General features: G+C 40.5%; 1 protein-coding gene across 4 annotated transcripts; it reads right to left on the reverse strand.

Annotated features, from left to right (window-relative positions):
* Positions 1-2,981: 2,981 nt before the first annotated feature.
* cc2d1a (coiled-coil and C2 domain containing 1A) lies at positions 2,982-21,506 on the reverse strand. 4 transcript variants are annotated; one of them, XM_074628908.1, is made up of 28 exons: positions 21,310-21,506; positions 20,986-21,064; positions 20,168-20,303; positions 19,918-20,021; positions 18,920-19,165; positions 18,398-18,713; positions 17,025-17,134; positions 16,848-16,920; positions 15,792-15,890; positions 15,567-15,694; positions 14,114-14,186; positions 13,844-13,977; positions 12,563-12,650; positions 12,356-12,432; positions 12,077-12,172; positions 11,418-11,540; positions 11,101-11,159; positions 10,012-10,128; positions 9,206-9,279; positions 9,058-9,116; positions 8,809-8,960; positions 8,608-8,698; positions 8,376-8,531; positions 7,746-7,877; positions 7,540-7,666; positions 5,885-5,961; positions 5,727-5,774; positions 2,982-5,636 (listed from the first exon to the last, which is right to left on the reverse strand). In XM_074628908.1, exons 2-28 carry the CDS (start codon positions 21,040-21,042, stop codon positions 5,604-5,606), a joined length of 2,985 nt encoding a protein of 994 aa, XP_074485009.1. In that variant the 5' UTR covers positions 21,043-21,064; positions 21,310-21,506; the 3' UTR covers positions 2,982-5,603. The 4 variants fall into 4 exon arrangements, with proteins under 4 accessions (XP_074485009.1, XP_074485008.1, XP_074485010.1 ...); XM_074628907.1 differs by having other exon boundaries at positions 21,302-21,506; XM_074628909.1 differs by having other exon boundaries at positions 21,317-21,504.
* Between the last annotated feature and the right edge of the window lie 386 nt (positions 21,507-21,892).

A 21,892-nucleotide genomic window follows, 5' to 3' on the forward strand; every position in this document is an offset into this window, starting at 1 on the left:
GTGGGGGACAATGTGGGACATGTTACCAATACTGAGTGGTAGCCTACAATTTTGATATGTCTATCTAACTTAAAAAAATAAAAAATTCTATTCTGCCCCTTATCTTGTAACATCTTTATGCCCGAATACATTGGCACACATCTCTTTTTGAGCCGCACATTTCTTGTGAGACCGGCTTATAAATACTTATAAGTAGTTTCACAGTCTTAGTTGTAGATGCTCTCTTTGTGGTAGTTTCTTTTGGAAAATAGTTTTTATTCCTTTTTTTTTTCAAACATAGCATAACACCGGTGCCATAATACGAAAACATTTTTATTTTTATTTTACATTTAACATTTAATATGTACATACATAAATACCCACATACACATCGCCTCCAACTCCCACACAGAGGTCAAGCCTTCTTCCCACCCCTAGAGATAGTTACAGAAAAAATAACATAAAAATATTTTTTTAAATAATTTAATTAGTTAGTTTGAATGACTCTTTGTGGTAGTTTCCATCATATTCTGCCTAAATCTGCATAGTTTGCGATTTTTGCGGTAACTCGCAATTTTCCCCCGTTGGGCATAGCGTAGCAAAGATGGAGAAATGTTAACCTGCACTTACTTGACCCATGTGTGCACAGTTTGACAGCAAACACAACCCTGTGATGACAGCCTTTCCTGCTTTCTTCACAGCCGTTGGATAAATGCCAGATTTTTAGAAAAGCGTCTGTTCTGCGGTGGTTTGACTTGAAAATGTGCAACATCGTCTCAATATGTGGGACGTGGGATAAAAAGAACGGAGGAAAACAACCAATCAGAGCCGAGCTGGAGCCTTGCCGTCTCTGAGCAGCTGTCAATCACTCACAAACTCCAATCAAACGGTCAAACTAGGCAGCGCTGATCAAATACGAATCAATATTCTGTTACTGTAATGCCTATTTCTCGCCTCAAATGTTTTCAGAAACATCTTGTAGTGTACTGTTTAGCTGTAAAATGAGAAAGTTTGTGGCCCGGCAGCCATGTTGAGATCAGGTGAGGAAATACCGATTACATACCTATTAAAATACATATTGATTCATATTTGATCAGCGCTGCATAGTTTGACCATTTTATCGGAGTTTGCGAGTGATTGACAGCTGCCTCCGTTGAATGAACAGCCAATGGGAACGTTCTCTCTCTGAAATGACCTGTGATTGGTCAACGTCTCCTGCCATGGGCTAGATTTTTTAAAGCCTGAAAACAGAGCCATGACGAGGTGCAGAAGTCTGGTTATCTCTCAGAACACTTGAATTACAATATGCTGAAAGGTTATTATGGAGTTTTTTTGCCCAATGATGCCAAAAATATTCTGCCCACTGCAGGTTTAAGTTTCAAACTGATAAAAGCGGTTAAAATGGGTCTAAGCTAAAATGTTGATCAGAAATGAGCCCAAATGGGAAAAATCTGGTAATTTCAATGAAGACACGAACCCAGTGCCGTTTCACCATTTTATTCATGTTAACACCGACCTCATACAGAAGATAATAAAGCCTTTACAATCAGGCCTTCATACATACATTCCCCATTTGAGCTACACATATCATCAGGACTTACACGTAAAAATAGAGACAGAGCATATTATGCTGTATATTTACTGTATACAAATATTACATTTATATTGATTGCCCTTCCATGATTTAACAGATTAAAAAAAGATCATAGGTTCAAGAATAGTACTTTCCCAAGCCCAGATGAATACATTTACTGCAGCAGATCAGGACAGAAATATTAACAATAATGAAAAAACGATCCACCAGACGTTCTTCTCTTTAAATGGAGTGCAGCCGGTTTACAGATCAAACAGAGAGGAGGGCCAAACATACGGAAATAAAAAATAAAAGAGTGAGATGGAGTGTGTGTGTGGTGTGTTGTCTAACTGCGAGAAAGGAGTGTGAGTCACCAGCAGGACAAACTTTAACAATATGTCCCTCTCCCTGGGTCCTGACCATCCAACTACCACGCTGAATGCTGATGAGCTCGTTGCCGTGACAACATGACAGCCTCAGAGGCCATGGGGTTACTTGAGCAGTGGGGTGATGTGGCGGGAGTGTGTGTGTGTGTGTGTTTGAGGTGACATGGGGTTAAAGGTTTTGGAGGACAAGAGAGGGGTGCTGCTCAGTTGCAGATTCTGTGTGTGTGTGTTCAACAGCGTTGAAACATGCCAGTGCTGCAACCCGGGGTTATTCCAGAGCTACGTGGCTGTATTCAGTCTTTACTCGACTTTGTAAATCAGAAAAAAAACATTTTATGTTAATGGACCAAACTAGTTGTTATGCATGTTTTAGCCCATACAGACCACATATAGTTTATATCACACCTAATCTTTCAAAGAACAAAGCTGTTGCTGTGTTTAAGAAATGTTAATTATTTTTTGTAAATCTGAAACATTTAAAGAGCTTAACGTTTAAAGGGGACCTATTATGCTTTTGTGTTATTTCCCTTTCCTTTAGTGTGTTATAGTTTTTTTGTGCATGTAAAAGTTCTGCAAAGTTACAAAGCTCAAAGTCCACGCCAAAGGGAGTTACTCTCCCCCACAGAAACACTGCTCCTGAACCGCCTGAAACACCTTGCCTGAAGTCCTGCCTTTTTCTTCCGTAAGGTGGTGATGTCACCAAGTAACACATCTGCATAATACCTGCCTAGTGGCTAGTATGGCACACCCTCAAACAAAGCTAGTTAGAGCGTATCACTCAGAGGGTGAAAAGAGGTGTTGCAGCACAGCCGGTATGAGAAAAATAAAGCATTCTTTTGAACATTAAAGCATATAAACATGTTCTAGTAGAAACCCAAAATACAATTGTGCACCTGAAAATAAGCATAATAGATCCTCTTTAAGTAATTTTTGAAGCCAATCACCAAACATCCCCTATATGCAGCTTCTAATGTCTGAGAATTTGTTGCTTTTCTTTGTCTTATGTGACAGTAAAATTAATGGCATTTTTCAGTTTGTTTTTTGTCATCATTTTTTGTAACGTTTTCAGGCAGCCATTGGTTTCCATTCATTTCCATACAGTATGAAAACCAATTTGAAGACTCTTGAAATTTGCTTGAGTTGTGTAATCCACTGAGTCTGCATTAATTTTTCTCAAAGTTACATTATCTTCATTGTTAATTAGGGCTGGGCGATATGGAGAAAATCTATTATCACGATTTTTTTACCAAATACCTCGATATCGATATTGCGACGATGTTGTAGGGTTGATTATTGGTGCTTTTACAAAATTAATAAACAATGAGATTTTTGATAAATAATCATCAGTAATGTGGATATAATGACTAAATGAGTAAAGGCAAATAATAGAACAGCTAGAACAATCTGGAAAGTTCAGAAAATTACATCACTTTACTTTAATTCAGCCTTTAAAATCAAGAAAAGACAACACTTATTGCCATATTACGATATCCAAATATAAGACGACATCTAGTCTCATATCACAATATCGATATTAAATCGATATATTGCCCAGCCCTACCGTTAATGCAGAGTTTTTCAAATAAATATGCATTTAAACTGCAATACTGAATAATGCAACATAATGCACTTGTGTAAATGTTTGGCTCAACCATTCACATATTTGTATATTAGATTGGCAATAGAATTTCAACAGTCTGCTAACTGATTTGCATACTGTACTGAAACAAATGGAAACTAACGTCAGCCTGGAACTGTAGTGAAAATACATCAAATCTGAAACGGTGCTGCATACATTGAGAAATTTGCAGGCAAAAATGTTAAGTGTGCATGACTAGTAGTTGAGGAGCTAAACGTTGCACACACACACTGGTATAGTCCTTTAAGAGCCACTCCATATTAAACTAAAGGTTAGCAGTCATCTGTCCTTCCACTGCCCTGTCCATCTAGAAGAATATATCAAGCTGATCAAAAGCACCATAACGTACCATTTACAAAGAGTCAGAAGATATCTTCTCCTGATAGATTAAAAAAAAAATGTGGGGGAAGGGGTGTTACATAAAATCAACACAGACTATGGAGGGCCATATCAGGTCAACTTTAACCAGGATTATTTGCTAATGGGGTGAGGCAGTGGATGGATTAGGGCAAACACATGCTTCTCTGCTGTGTCACATGACCAAAAAACTATTAGTGGAGTTAACAGACATCATCCACATCGAGGAGTCAAATAAAAAACATACAGTAAGGCTCATTTAAAGTGGTCCGCTACCTCCTGGCTGCACGCAATCAATGTGGATCAACAGAATCTGCGGTCAAGTTAGCATGTTGTCAAACACACAGAGAGGAAACATCTGTCCAGAGTACTACACAGAACAGAGAATACATGATTTTGTACATCTAGTGTTGTCACACATCTGAATTTTGTCTCCTCGACGTCACGGCCACGATAAGTGTAAAGTAGAGAGGAATGACAGGGATGTCTATGGGGCAACAGAAATAGAAATGAGCAATTACCCAGCCTTACTGACACATATTGGGTTGTCTTCCTGTGGGCAGACTATTCAGCACCCACTGTGCTGCCACTGGAGAGCTCTGTGGGACACAATCTGGTTTTATAAACTGCATTATGCCAAAACAAGTGGAAAATAGCAGCATGCTGACGCAGCAGCTGTTAATTATTTTCTAATCGACAGCATAATGGGCTTAATATTGTTTAAGAGTTTAAAGAAAATCCAAGTGGCGCAGCCTATTACTCATGACTCTGAATAATCTCTGAATGTACGCAAAAGGAATTAGCGTGAAGAAAGTGAAGATGAAGAAGACAACAAAGAAGAAACAGCTGATGAAGAAGAAGCAATCCTTTTGCGGAGCTAAGCTTCTACCACATTCATGGCACGCTGCTAACACCCCCTCTCCACAGCCCCAAAGGCAACTCTACGTCTGATCTAGTCGTCTCCTTGGTGACACAAACACTAATCCCTCATTATGGGATGTAGGCTGCGGCGCCCCGAAGCCCCGTTTTTTTTTTTTTTATTCCCATATCACGCCACTCCAAACGGAGCAGATTACTGTAATCTGGGAACACTGGAGCAGACAGATTAGATTAAGCTCATTACACACATAAAATATGGGAAGAGGGGTTAAAAACACCTCAGTCCACTGGTTAAACACACTTCAGAGCACGCACACACACATATCTTTTGGTCATCGGTGGACACCAACAGACTCTCCGAGCTGGTGCCAAATGTAAAACTTCTGCCGGATCTTCTTCGTCAATAATTCTCAAAGGAAAGACAGGAATAAAAAAAAATAAAAAAAAATTAACAGAGCACAGGTAATGTCTGTAAAGCCGTGTTTCAGAAGCAGCTTCCTCTAGTGTTTAAGTGCAAATAAGCCTGATTCTTCCTCAACTCTTGAACACATTACAATGCCGTGCCCCTTTGTAGTGAAAGATTTCTTTTTAATTACTGTGGCAGGCGACTAACCACACGTGACAAGTTATTTGATCGTATGTTGGTTCATGCAGTTGTCATGGACATGAGCAGCATGGAATCATGCTAAATGTGCTTAAAGTCCCCGCTGTAGTGTTTGTATAGGAGTGTGTATGAGAGAGAGATGATATAACAGTACTCAAGCCAAGTCTCCACTCCCTTACTCTCCTCTCATCCCGTGCGTTTCCTTTTCAGTGATTCCAGCTGAAGCAAAGAGAAAAGGAGTACTTCACATTGTACCTAATACGCACAGACATAAAACATTTTATATTGACAGTACAAAGCAACCCTTACCTCATTCTCTACCATCTTCAACCTGCCCAGTGCATCCTTGGCAGCGTCCTTTAAAAAGAGAATGAAAACGTTGCAAAATAAGACCCAACATGTACACAAACACAAACACACACACACACACACACACACACAAGTGCACTGTGTACAACTGTACTCACCCTGTTGCCTTGGCTGGAGTATTTCTTCACAGAGTCACTATAGCCTTGGACGGAGCGCTGCAGCACGTTTTCATACTCTACACATGTGGTGAAGGGAAATGTGGGTGTTTGAGAGGTTGAGACAAATACTTACTAGGACTGTCAATCGATTCAAATATATAATCGTGATTAATCGCATGATTAGCCATAGTTAATCGCGATTAATCCAGATGAATCGCACATTTTTTTATCTGTTCAAAATGTACCTTAAAAGGGAGATTTGTCAAGTATTAAATACTCTTATCAACATGGGAGTGGGTCTATATGCTGCTTTATGCAAATGTATGTATATATTTTAGGGCTGTCAAAGTTAACACGATAACACGTTAATACAAATTTGTTTTAACGCCACTAATTTCTTTAACGCATCTTGCGATTTTTAGGTTGTAGGGGGCTCAGTTTTAAAGACTAAAACTGGCATCATACGAAACTAGAAAACCTAAGGAATCCATTGGTATCCATGTCATAGTAACTTGACGCAAAGCAGGCTAAATAACGCTAAATAATTTACACTACATTTTGGCGAGGAATAACTGGCATGGTCATTTTCAAAGGGGTCCCTTGACCTCTGACCTCAAGATATGTGAATGAAAATGTGTTCTATGGGTACCCACGAGTCTCCCCTTTACAGACATGCCCACTTTATGATAATCACATGCAGTTTGGGGCAAGTCATAGTCAAGTCAGCACACTGACACACTGACAGCTGTTGTTGCCTGTTGGGCTGCAGTTTGCCATGTTATGATTTGAGCATATTTTTTATGCTAAATGCAGTACCTGTGAGGGTTTCTGGACAATATGTGTCATTGTTTTGTGTTCCTGTTTCCAGTAATAAATGTATACATAAATTTGCATAAAGCAAGCATATTTGTCCACTCCCATGTTGATAAGAACATTAAATACTTGACAAATCTCCCTTTAAGGTACATTTTGAAGAGATAAAAAATGTGCGATTAATTTGCGATTAATCGTGATTAACTTTTCAAATCGACTGACAGCCCTAATATATTTATCATTGGAAATCAGTTAACAACACAAAACATGACAAATATTGTCCAGAAACCCTCACAGGTACTGCATTTAGGATAAAAAATATGCTCAAATCATAACATGGCAAACTGCAGCCCAACAGGCAACAACAGCTGTCAGTGTGTCAGTGTGCTGACTTGACTATGACTTGCCCCAAACTGCATGTGATTATCATAAAGTGGGCATGTCTGTAAAGGGGAGACTCGTGGGTACCCATAGAACCCACTTTCATTCACATATCTTGAGTTAAGAGGTCAAGGGACCCCTTTGGAAATGGACATGCCAGTTTTTCCTCGCCAAAATTTAATGTAAGTTTGGAGCGTTATTTAGCCTCCTTCACGACAAGCTAGTAAGGCATGGTTGCTACCAATGCATTCCTTAGGTTTTCTAGTTTCTAGCTTTAAAACTGAACCCATTGCAACCTAAAAATCACAAGTTGCATTAAGGCATTAAAGAAATGAATGTTGTTAAAATGAATGCCGTTAAAATGAATGCCGTTAACACGTTATTATCGCGTAAACTTTGACAGCCCAAACACTTACATGTGTTAGTGAAGCACATACTCGTATGTATTCTGTGTGTGTTACCTGTCAGTTGAGCAGAAGAGGCTCTCTCCAGCTGCGCTTTCTGCCACTGCAGTCTGTGTGTGACCTCCTTGTGTTGATGGACGAGGTCAGATGGGGGATCCCGTCGCGCCTTTCTGTACTCTGCAATCTGAGAGACGGGTGTAATACAAGCATTACAGAAATGGATGTCGTGGACGGGCTCTGACCACACGAACACGCACAAATACCTTTCTCTCTAGACGCTCCCTGTCGTGGTTGAGGAGGCTGAAGCTGTGGAGTTTGTACTGTGGAGGAGAGTTGTTGGGATGACTGCTCCTGCTGCTTGCTTCGTTTCTGGGTTTAGACCGAGGAGATGGAGCCTGATTCAAACAAACAAACACACACACTGAGACTTCACTGAACTGACACTATCAATTGTGCCGATGGTGTTAGCTTCTGTTACTCCTGCATGTATAGGCCTTGCAAAGGGGGTTGCAGGATGACAGCATATTACACAGAGGGCAGCAGCTCACATCCTGACCGCAGGCCGGGTTATGCTTGAGACAAATTAGTTTGGACGACGCGTCCCATACCGTGACCTCATATTGGGAACCACTGATTTTGAGTAGAGCATACTGACCCTTTGACATTTGTGTCCTGACACACATAACTATCCATTTTTTAGGATGGCTCATTTTTGTCACACAGAAACACAACAGGGTTCTAAATGTAAACATGACCCGGCCGGCTGAAGCCTTTGTGAGGAGTTTCCATGTTCCTCCTGTGTGGAATCCCACAAAGACAGCGATTTTCTCTGCTTCAGTTTCCTTCCACAGTCTACACACATGCAGGTCAGGGGAAACAAAAACTCTACTCACGCGTTCCTTTTGTCTCTCTGGGGGAGAAAGGGAAGACACAGGATCGAGAACCAGCCACTTCTCTGTCACCGGCTGGAGATCAACTCCCGATAAAGGCTCTCTGATCTTCACCCTCACCTCCAACTTGCCACCGGTAGCTTTACGTCCGTCCATCACCTACCGAACACATATGCACTTTTAGCTAGATCTCACGCGCATGCATTTGTGTTTACGTATTATTATTAACACTCACCTCTATTATCTCTCTAATGTCACAGTGATTGTCTAGAGCCTCTAGCTTCAGCTGAGCTGTGCCCACAACTTTGTCTGTCTTAAACAGGCCTCTGTGAATACAGAGAGGGATGAACACAACTGAACAACGTGCAACAGACATGACATTTAAAACATAAATCATAAGGATAATGTGTTGCCCCAAAGCAGCTGTGGTTTTTACCCCTTGTGGACGATTTCAAACTTGACGCCTTTGGACTGCACGACTCGTTTGAAGCCCCGGTGGGCGCGGTTGATGTTGAGTTTGAAAGTCTCTTTAAACTCTGGGCTGTTGGTGCTCTTCACTGTGCTCGTTTTGTCCCTCTGAGCTTCCTCCTACACACACACACATAAATGAATGCATTAAAACACATCTAGATATAAACAGAGTGAAATATCCATAATCTACTCACTGAGTGAGAAACAGTCTTACCGAACTGGGAAAAGGAAACTCAAACTTCACACTGGCATCCAGATCGCCAGGTGAGACACCTGAAGGCAGAGAGGTAGGTGGAAATGAACACACACATTTGACACATTACTGCCCGGTTATGTCAAAGACGCAGACCTGCCTTCAGTACCTGAGGGAGCTGGTAGGTTGATGCCTTTGTTGATGTACAGTATGAGGTCATTAGGTGTCAGGTTTTGGTTGATCCTAAATAACAAAAACAGGGATCACGACCGTTCAGAAACAGCATCACAGGCGACAGACGACAACCAGTCAGCGTCACTGAAAGCCAAACAATCCCGACTGTTGAATGAGTCACCTAGCTGTTACCTTGGTATGATACTGGAGTGAGTCACAGTGAGTCAATCTGACTCATCTGCCGCTATAGTCAGGGAAAGTTTTAAAAAATAAACGTGTTTTCAAAATTAAACATCTGATGCATATGTTGAGCATCTTTATAATAAAATATACATTCAGTTCAGTTTTAAAGCTTTAGAATAATACGTTTATAATTCCTTAAAGGACCAGTGTGTAACATTTAGGGGGATCTATTGGCAGAAATAGCATAAAGTATTAATAACTATGTTTTCTTTGTGAACAATCACCAGAAAATAAGAGTTGTTGTGTTGTCGTTACCTGAGAATGAGCCGTTCATATCTACATAAGGAGTGGGACCTCTCCACGGAGTCCGCCATGTTGCACCACCGTGTTTCAACAGTAGCCCAGAACGGACAAACCAAACACTGTTAACTTTTCCTGCTTGGGCCGGAGTCGATAACGTTAACTCCCTATGCACTCCCTATTTACATATGAACGGCTCATACTAAGGTAACGAAAACACAACAATTCTTATTATCAGCACATGCCATTCAAAGAAAATACATTTTAACAAAATATTATTATCAATTAATATCCATTATCTATGAGTTTGTTGCTGACTTGACAATGTTGAGGGTCCTCTCCTCTGTGTGGCACTTGGGGACTGGCTGGCCCTTGGCGTGGGCATTCTTCAGTATCTCGATGTTCTTCATACACTCCTCCACTAGCTTCTCAAACCTGTTGAGGGACAGAAATGGCCCTTAAATACAATACAAATGATCATTTATCAGATATTTAAAGTCTTACAGGATTGCCTGGTACTTGAACGGTTATAGTACACCAAACAGCTCTATTTGCTAAAACGAACACATGTATTCCTGCATTTTTCAAATTTTGGATGAGACCTTGTCCATGAGAAATTTAGGAGCTTGATCTGTGGAAATAACAATTTCTTCTTCTAGGCGATGGCAATATTTTTGAAAGCATATTTCAAGCGAAGCAATGCAGACTCTTCAGGAATGCATGATGTGTGACAGTTAAATGTATGTGAGAATCTGAGAAAAAGGTCCGTGAGGAAAACATGCAAAATATGCTGTGTGACATGAAAGTTACACCGTGTGCACTACGATGATGAGAAAAACAGTATCAAATCACAGACACCACACTCCACAACTGTGTTGAAGTGCTTAGTTGAATAAATCAATTAGTATATCAATAGAGGAGAATTAAAAAATATACTAATCTGGTGGTAAGATATTTTGCGTTTGCTTCTCATGTGAAAATGTTCTTGTTTTTCTGCTTTCAATATAATACAATATGTATAGCATTTTTGCGTTACTCAGGATCCTTCGCGACAAACTAACATGACATGGTTGGTACCGTTGGAACCTGCTACAGCCTCTGAAAGAAAGTAATGTCGGTCGGGATCGCCCACGATCAAGCAGATCTCAGGGGGTTAATTGTGTGTATTAAAATGTATATTATACCATAAAATCAAAAACAGATTGATTCAATTTAATGATATTTGCCTGATACCCAAATATTCAATTACAATATTAACCAAAAATAGCATCGTGAATTGAGTTACAAGTGCATTTAACTCAACTTCTAGCACCAGAAAAGAGTAGGTTTTAAATTCCATCATGACTGCAGACGACATGTGTAATAAAATCCATATATACAAATATACAACTAAGGAATGTCTCTTACTTCAGAGCCTCAGCCACATTTCCCATGAGTGTGAGCTGTTGAGAGTATCCCAAACATTTCTGTAGATCAAGATATAGAACAGAAGGAGGCGTGGGTACGACAACAGACAATAGCCAAAGACAATATGATACAGAACAATTGTGATTTGTCTATTTAAACAGCTGCACAACTAGAACAGTGATCTTCAAGGCCATAATCGTGACTACTTTATGATATCAACATCAGTATCCGCTGGTCACTGATATACAGCAGGATTTAGGAGCCACACTTTCATATAAAATGTACATAAAAGGGAGAAGGGAGAGGTGTGTCCTGACCTCATGCTGCTTCCGCAAGAGTTCCATGAGGCCGTGGTACTGTTCGCTGGAGCGAGGGGAGAGAGGGGAGGTGCGGGAGCGAGCCAGGGAGTAGTCCTCCTCACTGACTGGAGCACTGGGAATCTGTCAGGAAGCATACAATTACAAATGTGGCAAGAGAAAAAAAAGAAAATCTGTCCACTACACTAGAAATTGTGAATATCTGTTTCTAAGCTTGTGCGATATTCTGCAGACAGACAGGAAGACAAACTAACAGAGGCACAAGCTTAATATTCTCAGTAATTACACTGTGGGGCTGAGTCAGAGGGAAGTGCATGGGTTATATGAAGCAAAGATGTTAAATAAAAGCCAAGCACAATGAAAGAAAGTCATATGGGAGAAGTGGCAACTATATGAAATATGAATAGTGGAATGGCACTGAAAATATGCAGATAAACACACACACACACAGAAGGTGAGACCGTGATGAGCACAAAGGTGTTTTGATGCCACCCCGTGCTTTTCTTCCTGCCGTCTTCTATTTCTGTCCCATTTTGTGTTAACACACCTCACACTTTTGGTTGCTCCTGTGACATCAACACACACAGACACACACAGACACACACAGACACTCACACACTCTTGCTCTTTATCTTTTTGTATGAGAGTGTATTAATGACCTTGGTGATATCAACAGGTAGGCCAGACTTGGCAGCAGTGACCATGGGGTCCAGTCCCTTGGCATGTCTGAGGTGCTGCGCTGCTCCAGTCATGTCCTGCAAACAATCACATGGAAGCAGATGCATCAATCAAACCACAGCAGCACAACAGATGTTCAAGACTCAGATAAAACAACAGGCGGCTGTGATAAAGACATAAAAACAAAAATACAAAGATGGCAGGGAATCTATCTACAGCAAAGGGAAAAAAAGATAGAAAAAAAAAAGTCCACACATTACCTTCATCTGTTTTGAGCGCAGCGCTGCGCGCAAAAAAGCCTGTCGCCTTAGCAACAGGAAATCCAATTGCTGCTGGGCTGCAGGGATAATTAAGAGAAAAAGAAGTGAAACTCTGCCTCGTGTGACACTCAAACACTTTGTGTGGCACAGTTTGTGCATGCAGGCAGGCAAGCAGGCAATCTGAACACAGAAAGACTCTGAATGCACCTTTAGCTCCCAGTTTTGGAGCTGAGGAGCCTCCGGGGGCCTGAGGAGCTGGAGACTTTGCTTTAAGGCCAGGTGGACGCACTGCAGGCTGCGGAGGAAGAAAATATGAGGGTTAGGGCCATCATCACACAAATGCAATGACATTGTTCTATTACAGTGAGACAGCTTGAGATACTTGTGAGCTTGATTTAGCATTTTTAACAATTTCAACAGATAAGTCCTAACTAAATTTTGCGAGTTACTGTTTTGTGAATAACCAAAGTATTATACTAGGGCTGTCAAAGTTAACGTGATAATAATGTCTTAACACAAATTTGTTTTAACGCCACTAATTTCTTTAAGTCATTAACACAAATTGTGATTTTTAGGTTGTAGCGGGCACAGTTTTGAAGTTAGAGTGAAGCTGAAACAAATATCTGAAAATTGCTATCTGATCAGCAACCAATCAACACTCCGACGGCCCGTCGGCGGGCCCGGTCGCTATTCTGTCTTTCGGAGGTTGTAGTGGGCACAGTTTTAGAGCTACAATGAAGGCATCATATGAAACTAAATTTTGGCAAGGGAAAACTGGCATGGCCATTTTCAAAGTAGTCCCTTGACCTCTGACCTCAAGATATGTGAATGAAAATGGGTTCTATGGGTACCCACGAGTCTCCCCTTTACAGACATGCCCACTTTATGATAATCACATACAGTTTTGGGGCAAGTCATAGTCAAGTCAGCACACTGAGACACTGACAGCTGTTGTTGCCTGTTGGGCTGCAGTTTGCCATGTTATGATTTGAGCATATTGTTTATGCTAAATGCAGTACCTGTGAGGGTTTCTGGACAATATCTGTCATTATTTTTTTATGTTAATTGATTTCCAATTATAAATATATACATACATTTGCATAAAGCAAGCATATTCGTCCACTCCCATGTTGATGAGAGTATTAAATATTTGACAAATCTCCCTTTAAGGTACATTTTGAACAGATAAAAAATGTGTGATTAATTTGCGATTAATCACAATAAACTACAGACAATCATGCGATTAATTGCGATTAAATATTTTAATCGAGGGACAGCCCTTTATTATACTTCACTGTTATAACAAGCATGAAGTTGATGTACGAGGCAGGAGGTGCAGCAGTGAAAAAAGCAATGATTTAATAGCTTAGCACACAAGCTGGCATGGCAAACAATGAAACATTGCTAGCTTTAATTAAAAGGCCACCAATCAGAATACTTGGCTGCACACTAACAATTTGCTAGTGGCTCTTATTTATTTATTTTTACCTTGGCAGCCTCTCTTCGTCCATCCTCTTCATCATCTTCTGCGTCTGCATTCTGATTAGCTATTTTCATAGCTGTTTCCAGGACACCCATGAAGTTCTGCTGACCCCCCTCTGAGCCCTGAAATGGTGGACAGCCTGGAAGAGCAACACACACACACACACACACGATTAACTGTATAACAGTATAAAGTGCAACACACACACACACACATGATTAACTGTATAACAGTATAAAGTGCAACAATCTTAATTCATGCCTGGAGAAAGTTACCTGGCGGCACAGGTAGATCAGACAAGTTGACTTGACGTCCAGCTTTGTGAGCTCTCATGGAGTCCTGGTATTGCTGTTAAGAAAAGATGAGATGATTGATCATTCTGTTATTAACCCTCTGAGACCCACGATAGACCCATTTTTGTCTTTTTTAGAGGGGTACAGGAGGTCTTTAGGGGGAGATAGCAGGTCAACAGTAATGTCAAATAGAAGTGATGTACATCATCTGAAAGCTGGGAACCTGAAGATTAATTTGAGATGCTGCTCAGCACTGTGTGTCAAGTTGTTCTAGTCATAAATCAGAAATAAACATACACAAAGTAATTCATTAATTAAAATTAGAATATTATGTATATGATGGTCATTCCCATGCTCCATTTTGTCTCGTAAGTTGCTGCAGCAATTTTGGTTTTATACCATTTGTTACACAGATTTGGTTCTAAATTTAACCATTTTTTACCACTCCAGAATTGATAAAAAAATACAGTTTTTCCTCACCAAAATTTAGCCTAACTTTGGAGCATTGTTTAGCCTCCTTCCTGACAAGCTAGCATGACCTGGTTGGTACCAATGTTTCATATGATATCTATACTTTCACTCTAGCTCTGAAACTGAACCTGCTACAGCTTCTGAAAGACAGTGAAGTCGGTCAGGATCGCAGGTCTCAGGGGGTTAAAAGGAAAACTCCACCCTCGGATACTCTTACACTATTATACACTGGTATTGTTACTCTGTGATAGTCAATGCGTTCCTTAATTGTTATTAACAATGCTCGTGCTTTTTTTTAAGACTTGCAATGTTTATTTAACATCAGCACTGCAAATCATCAAAAAATACAGCATACTGTATTTACAAGCGCACAACCTCCCCGAATCTTCCATTCCCACCCAAAATATAAAGTGGCTTTCTTGCATATAAATACAATACTGACAAAAGCAAAACTCCCACATGGAAATCAATGTCATCAATGTGCTTCCACTCCTACAAAAGCAATCTACATGACACACAATGATATTTTTTTCCTTCCTTGTCTTCATGTTCATGTTTGATCTATTCACCCTACCTTAGCCAAATCTACTTCAATTAAAGGTTTCCTATTTCCCCCCCGCAATGCCTTTCAACAATCCTCAGAGAACAAGACAGACTTTATTGCAGGTTATTCTGGTGGGTAAAATGAGCAACAGTAGTAGTTACAGTCAAAGCAACAGAGGGTATTTCCAGTCAAAATAAAGTGAGTCCACCCACCAGTTATTCAGGGAAATGAGGAAAACACACCAGCAAACAGCAGCACAAAGCCAGGAAAACGAGGTGCATCACAAATAGCTGTCTTTGAGAATATCTAATGTCGTATTAGATTTAATTTCTGCTGTAAGTATGCATTATTTTTTTGGGGAAAAGACATATTTAGCCTTGAAAATAGTTACAATATTTTAAAGTGCATGGTGGTGTGTACCTTGACAATGCGCTGGTGCATGCGAGCCTTACGATCATCTCCTTTGCTCTTGGCTCCCTCTGCTGCTGACTTGTATATGTCCATCCTCTGCTGCAGGGCTTCTCCCAAACTGCTGGGAGCAGGCAGATCTTTGGAGGACACACAGACAGACACACAAAATTAATATTTTTAATTCAACGTGGAACATTTTGATCGTCTGAAGGATCAGGGCTACTGGAGTCTTACCGGCAGTGGCCACCTGGGTGGGTGCGGGTGCAGCGGGGGCAGCAGGTTTAGAGGAAGACTGAGGAGGAGGAGGTGCAACGGGTTCTGCAACTACATCTCCTGCAGATGATCAGACATCAGTGGAGAGGGGTTAATATTTTTATCATAACCTTTATTTAATCAGGTAAGCAGAACAAATACACAAAGCACATACAAACAGCATCAGAAACAATCAGACATCTCGAAAAGGGTGCAAAATTAAAAAGGATTCTATTTATATGGTGAAAAGTTCAGGAAGGCAGTCTTCCCAGTGTACTTTATATATATAATTATTTCGCAATTTTCATCCTTTAAAAGTCACCAGATTGCAGGAAACAAAGTCCCTGAAACTCGAAACCGCCAAATCCCCCGCTTTGGTTTCAAAATCCTCCTTATCTTTGAGGTCTCAAGGTTGGAAAGTACGCTTACTTATTCATATGGTACACAGTGTTAAGTATGACATTTATTTCCTGTAATGAAACGCAGGGCATCAAGTTGTTTTAAGGTGGAATCAAATTCACAGCTATTTCTATGATTGAAGAATCTCAATTTCTGTACCGTTATGTATGTATGGCAGGAAAATGCAGGATAGAACTATGGGTTCTTGAGAATAAAACATATTTTGTCTCATCAGTATTCAGTACAAGTTTGAGGTTATGCAGTGATGTCTGAAGAACGTTAAAGGCAGGCTGTAATCTAGACACAGCTTGAGTTAGAAAAGAGCCGTGTGCATACAAATTGATACTAAAAGCCTGTGTTCTTTCAGACAAATATGTGCAATATCGGTTTGAGCGGGACCATCCAGACCATGAAAACGTAATTTGTTTAGTAATATGCAGTGATCAACAGTGTCAAAAGCCTTGGAAAGGTCAACAAATATTGCATAGTGCAATAATGCACTCTCTTGGGAGCTCCATTATCCATAAAGGAATCAGAGTAAAATCTTTTTGTAAAGAATCCAGGCTACAGTGAGTGAGTAATTGAAACAAAAGTCAAAAACTTTAGGGTAAAGCATTCCTTTTAAGTGGTTACACTGACCAGGAGGAGGAGGTAGTGAGCTCAGGTCTACTGGTTCGTTTCTGTCCAGTGCCTCCACCAGCACGTCCAGCTTCTGCGTAAAGAAAGGTCAACTCTATTAGGACTGACTTTTTCTTTATACACTTACACAAACAAATAGATCCAGTCATGTGATAATATTGTCATCGGTTCTGTTACCTTGGCAGTGAGGTAGTGCTGTTTCGCCTGGTCTATGTCCCCGCCTTGTTTTGAGTGTATGGCGGCTATCTTATACTCCCTCTGCCTGGACAACACTGCCTGTTTCAGCTCTGAATGGAGGGAAGGCATACATGTGTGTTTGTGACAGAATGAGAGAGAGAGAACAAAACAAAAGACTTAAAAGCTCAAGAGCATCACAGTGACATTTAGCTGGGACATTTGTGAGCTACTATGTCTGTAAGCATTAACAAATGAGGAATAGTGACTATGTAGTGGTTGTTTGTTGCTGTTGATAATGATTGTTGTCAAATAGTATACACAAATATTTTGTTGATTAATAAGTTTGATTATATAATGTAAAATACATATCCCTGTTGATAAGTACCAAAGCTAAAACAAATGTTTGATCTGATCAGCAGTTAATGAGGAAAAGTAAGCAACTCTTATACAGCAAAAACAGCAAACATACGTATTAGGGTTGTCAATTTATTCAAATATTTAATCATAATTAATGCATAATTGTCCATAATTGATCACAATTAATCACAAATTAATCACACATTTTCCATTTGCTCAAAATGAAATTTAAAGGGAGATTTGTCAAATATTTAATACTCTCATCAACATGGGAGTGGACGAATATGCTGCTTTATGCAAATGTATGTATATTAATAATTGGAAATCAATTAACAAAACAAAACAATGACAAATATTGTCCAGAAACCCTCACAGGTACTGTATTTAGCATACAAAAATATACTCAACTCATAACATGGCAAACTCAAGCCCAACAGGCAACAACAGCTGTCAGTGTGTCAGTGTGCTGACTTGACTATGACTTGCCCCAAACTGCATGTGATTATCATAAAGTGGGCATGTCTGTAAAGGGGAGGCTTGTGGGTACCCATAGAACCCATTTACATTCACACATCTTGAGGTCAGAGGTCAAGGAACCCCTTTGAAAATGGCCATGCCAGTTTTTCCTCGCCAAAATTTAGCATAAGTTTGGAGCTTTAAAACGGAGTCCGCTACAACCTCCGAAAGTCGGACTATGTTAATGCGTTATAGAAATTACTGTTGTTAAAACGAATACGCGTTAACGCATTAATATCTCGTTAACTTTGTCAGCCCTAATTAAAATAAATAAGGCAACCAATAATCATTGAATCCCTTTGAGTGGCAGTGCAAACTTTTGTTTCTTTGAGGATATTTATGACTTTTTCAGTCGAAGATTGAGTCAATTTATTTTAAGTGCTTATTACAGTTGACCAATATCACCACATCTTTACTGTTATACATCCGATACAGAGAAGAAGTGGCAAGGTGGAGAGATGTCCACAGAGTACTCTGTATATTATCCTGTGTGTTTTTACCTGAGTGCTGTGCGTTAGGCTGGCCGGGGGTGAGGGGAGAGATGGCAGGTGTTCCCGGGGTGATGGCAGCAGCAGGCTTTTGGGGCACGGTCAGATGGAGCGGCTTCGTATTAAGAGCTGTCGGCGCAGCCTCCCTTAGAGGTTTCAGATTTGTGGGAGGAGAGGGCGTCAGCGTGGGCTCTGGCAGTTCGCGTTCCTTGATCGACTCAGACTCGGCTGTGACGTTGGGCTTTCCACCGAGAGCAACTGGAGGCGGCATCTCCTCCTCATTGACTGCTTTTCCCTTCTTGACGGATGTCAACATGGACTGCAGTGTCTGAGGTTGAAGAAGAAAAAAATCAGGAACATATGTTTTTAACATTACAGTGAAAAAAATTGCAAAGTTAAACAATATTAAGTCTTCAATTCATATATAAGAAGCATATTTAGAAGTATGAAAAAAGATTGAATGAAAGGAGAGTATGGGGATCAACATGTACTGAGGTTGTGTGAGATGTCTCCTCTTTTCCTACTCCAGTTTACCTTTAACCCACGGTCGTATCTTCGAACTTTGCTCGTCTCCCCCGCAGCCTTGGCATTAGAAATGGCCGTCTTGTACATTTCAATGCGCTCCAATAGGCGAGCCTCCACCCCAGTCGCACCACTGGGAGCAGCAGGAGGTGCAGAGTGAGATGTGATGCTCACTTTGGGAACAGTCGGCGTGACCGCAGGAGGGGTGGGAGCAGGAGTTTGATCCCCATGATCCTCTAAAACCTCATTCAGTTCTGCCTGTATACGGAGACACAGGAATGTATACAGTTAAAAAAAATCCAGCTATTTAAAGCAATTCAACAGCTAAGCTTCACCAATATATTCAAAGTGGGATGAAAGGGATTAGGAATGCAATGAACAATTTGTTTTTATTATCAGTTAATTGGTTCACTATTTTCTCGCTTGATCAAGTAATCATTTGGTCTGTGAACTGTCAAAAAAAAGTGAAATATGCCCATCACAATTTATCAGACCCCAGATTTATCATTAGATTTATCAGTTCACCTGCAACTTAATAAAAAATCTTCAAAATTAACAGGAATTACAATTAAAGTGGAACCCTTGTTAATGCAGCAACAAATTGGTCAAAACGTAAACAGTAATTCAAATTCTAGTCTATAATGTATATAGTATATAAACATAGAATTTAATTGAATAGATCAGCCCCATTGTCACCGATACCCGATCCAGCTATACGAGTCAGCATCGGTCCGATATTCGATCCAGTATCGGTATTGGTGCATGCATCCCTAATGAAGAATCTGTTTATAGAGATTAGTTTTGTCCAAAACTGAAAGATATTCAGTTTACTATTATATATGACAAAGAAAAGCAGCAAATTCACTACATTGGAGATGTTGGGACTGGCCAATTGTTGGCATTTTTGCTTTAAAAAATTACCATATTTGTTCTAAATTATTTTTTTTGTCAACTAATCAATTAATCCAGCAATTGTTTCAGCTCGGAAAGTTTCAAAAACAGTGTGATACCAGCAGGTCTTCATCATCCAAATCGTCATCCCCCATGTCCTCATCATCCAGGTCTTTCATACAAAGAGCTGCCATTCGCTCTATATCAGCCATGGGAACAGGAGCTGTACGTGCACAAACGCATCACAAGCAGCACTAAATCAGATATCAAAATGTAAGCACTAGCACATGAATGAGACAGAAAGCGTAAAAACTGTACTTTACACTGGTAGATGTCCACAAATTAGATGAAGGAAAGACTCTTCCTCACCTTTGCCGTCACCTTTCTTCCCTTGTGGTCTCCCTCCACCTCCTCCCACCAGATTCAGCAGCTCTGCCTCCAGGTCTTCATCATTCCCGTCATCATCCATCCCTCCATCCGGGGTCAGGTCAAGGAGCAGACCCATCTGAGACACAGCGAGGCAGACAGGAGGAAAGACAGGGAGAGATGTGCTGAATCATATACTGTTGTTGACATACTGTATGTTGGTCTCAACCAGTCTTCCCTTGCGCGCCTCTAACTTGTGCAAAATGCTGCTGCTTGCTTTCTAACTAACACTTCCAGATGTGAACACATCACCCCCATACTTTATTCGCTCCATTGGCTTCCAGTTGGCTTTAGAATCGATTTTAAGCTCTTGATGTTTGTTTTTAAAGCCATTAACGGCCTCGCCACACCTTATTTGTCCGAGATTTTAACTCTCCACGAGCATAACAGGGCTTTGTGGTCATCGGGTCAACTTTTAGAAGTCCCAAGGTCGAGGTATAAGCTGTGGGGTGATCGTGCTTTTGAACTATGGAACAAGTTACCCCCTGATATACGCACTGTCACTGACCTAGTTTTTAAAAAATCTAAACTCAAGACTTTTTTATTTAGATTGGCTTTTAATACCTAGTAGCTCAGTGACATTTTTCCTGTGCTATTTATGTACCTTTTTATGATATGTTATGTTTTTATTCCAGTTATTTCTTGATGTTAATGTAAAGCACTTTGGGTACCTTTTGGTTATTGTAAAGGGCTATACAAATAATTGTTGATTGATTGATACTAACAGCAGATATCCTTCACACATGGTGAAGGTGTGTTACCTGTTTGGCTCTTGCTGCCCCTTGACCCCTGGGAGGGGGGTTCCTACTGCGACTCATGGGCTGATGGGCTGTCTGTCACCTACAAGTTAAAGAGGGGTTAAGTTAGTAAATGGAAAGAAGAAGGAGACAGGTGATGAACATGTGCATAACTGACAGTAGACAGTAGACTCACCTGTACAGAGTGACTGACTCATACAGCAGCTACTCTGTGTAGTAAGTTAAACTGTTCACACTGTGTTTATGGAGTTAGCTTCTGTGCTCGTGTTATCTAACAGCTAGCACAACATTACATTCATGTTACAGGTAATGCATGTACAGGAGAGCTGTTTACCTTTCAGCGATATGTGAGCTAGTCAGGTCGGTAGTTTATGTCGACAAGAAACAATAGGAGAAGAGAGAGAGGATATAATAAAGCAGGCAGATGTAGTTTAATGTTTAGCTCCAGCTGTCATAACAAGCAAGGTAGAGGCTGTGGAATTTACTTCCTATATTGCGTCTCCAACGGCAACCGCACATCGCGCTTTACGGCAGGACGAAACACACCCATTACTGACGTAAAAACACCCGACGTGACGTTATACTTCAAGTCCGCGGTATGGGGTAGTGATGGGAATTCCGGCTCTTTTTAGTGAGCCAGATCATTTGGCTCAGCTCATCAAGAAGAGCCGGCTCTTTCGGCTCCCAAACGGTTCTCTTTTTACCACTTCTGCCTTTTTATAATTCAGACAAATTTATCTTTAGCTGTTTTGACCTATGATTAGTATGTGTGCACATATATCACTTAAAGGGACTATTTGTAACTTTCAGAAATGCTTCTTAACAGCGACACCTGTGGCCGTGAAATCAACGAAAGTCAGCGTCGGGCTCGCGCTTGCTTGCTCTCAATATACCTGAACGAGCATCACTC

Source organism: Sebastes fasciatus, chromosome 3 (genome assembly GCF_043250625.1).
Source record: "Sebastes fasciatus isolate fSebFas1 chromosome 3, fSebFas1.pri, whole genome shotgun sequence".
NCBI lineage: Eukaryota > Metazoa > Chordata > Actinopteri > Perciformes > Sebastidae > Sebastes > Sebastes fasciatus.

Coding starts and splice junctions, on each gene's coding strand:
- cc2d1a (XM_074628908.1), bottom strand. CDS start 21,042: ATGAGTCGCAGTAGGAACCCCCCTCCCAGGGGTCAAGGGGCAGCAAGA. Junction 20,022..20,167: donor GAAGAAAGGTGACGGCAAAG/GTGAGGAAGAGT, acceptor GTGCACGTACAG/CTCCTGTTCCCATGGCTGAT. Junction 11,541..12,076: donor TACCTGTTGATATCACCAAG/GTCATTAATACA, acceptor GCTTCCTGACAG/ATTCCCAGTGCTCCAGTCAG.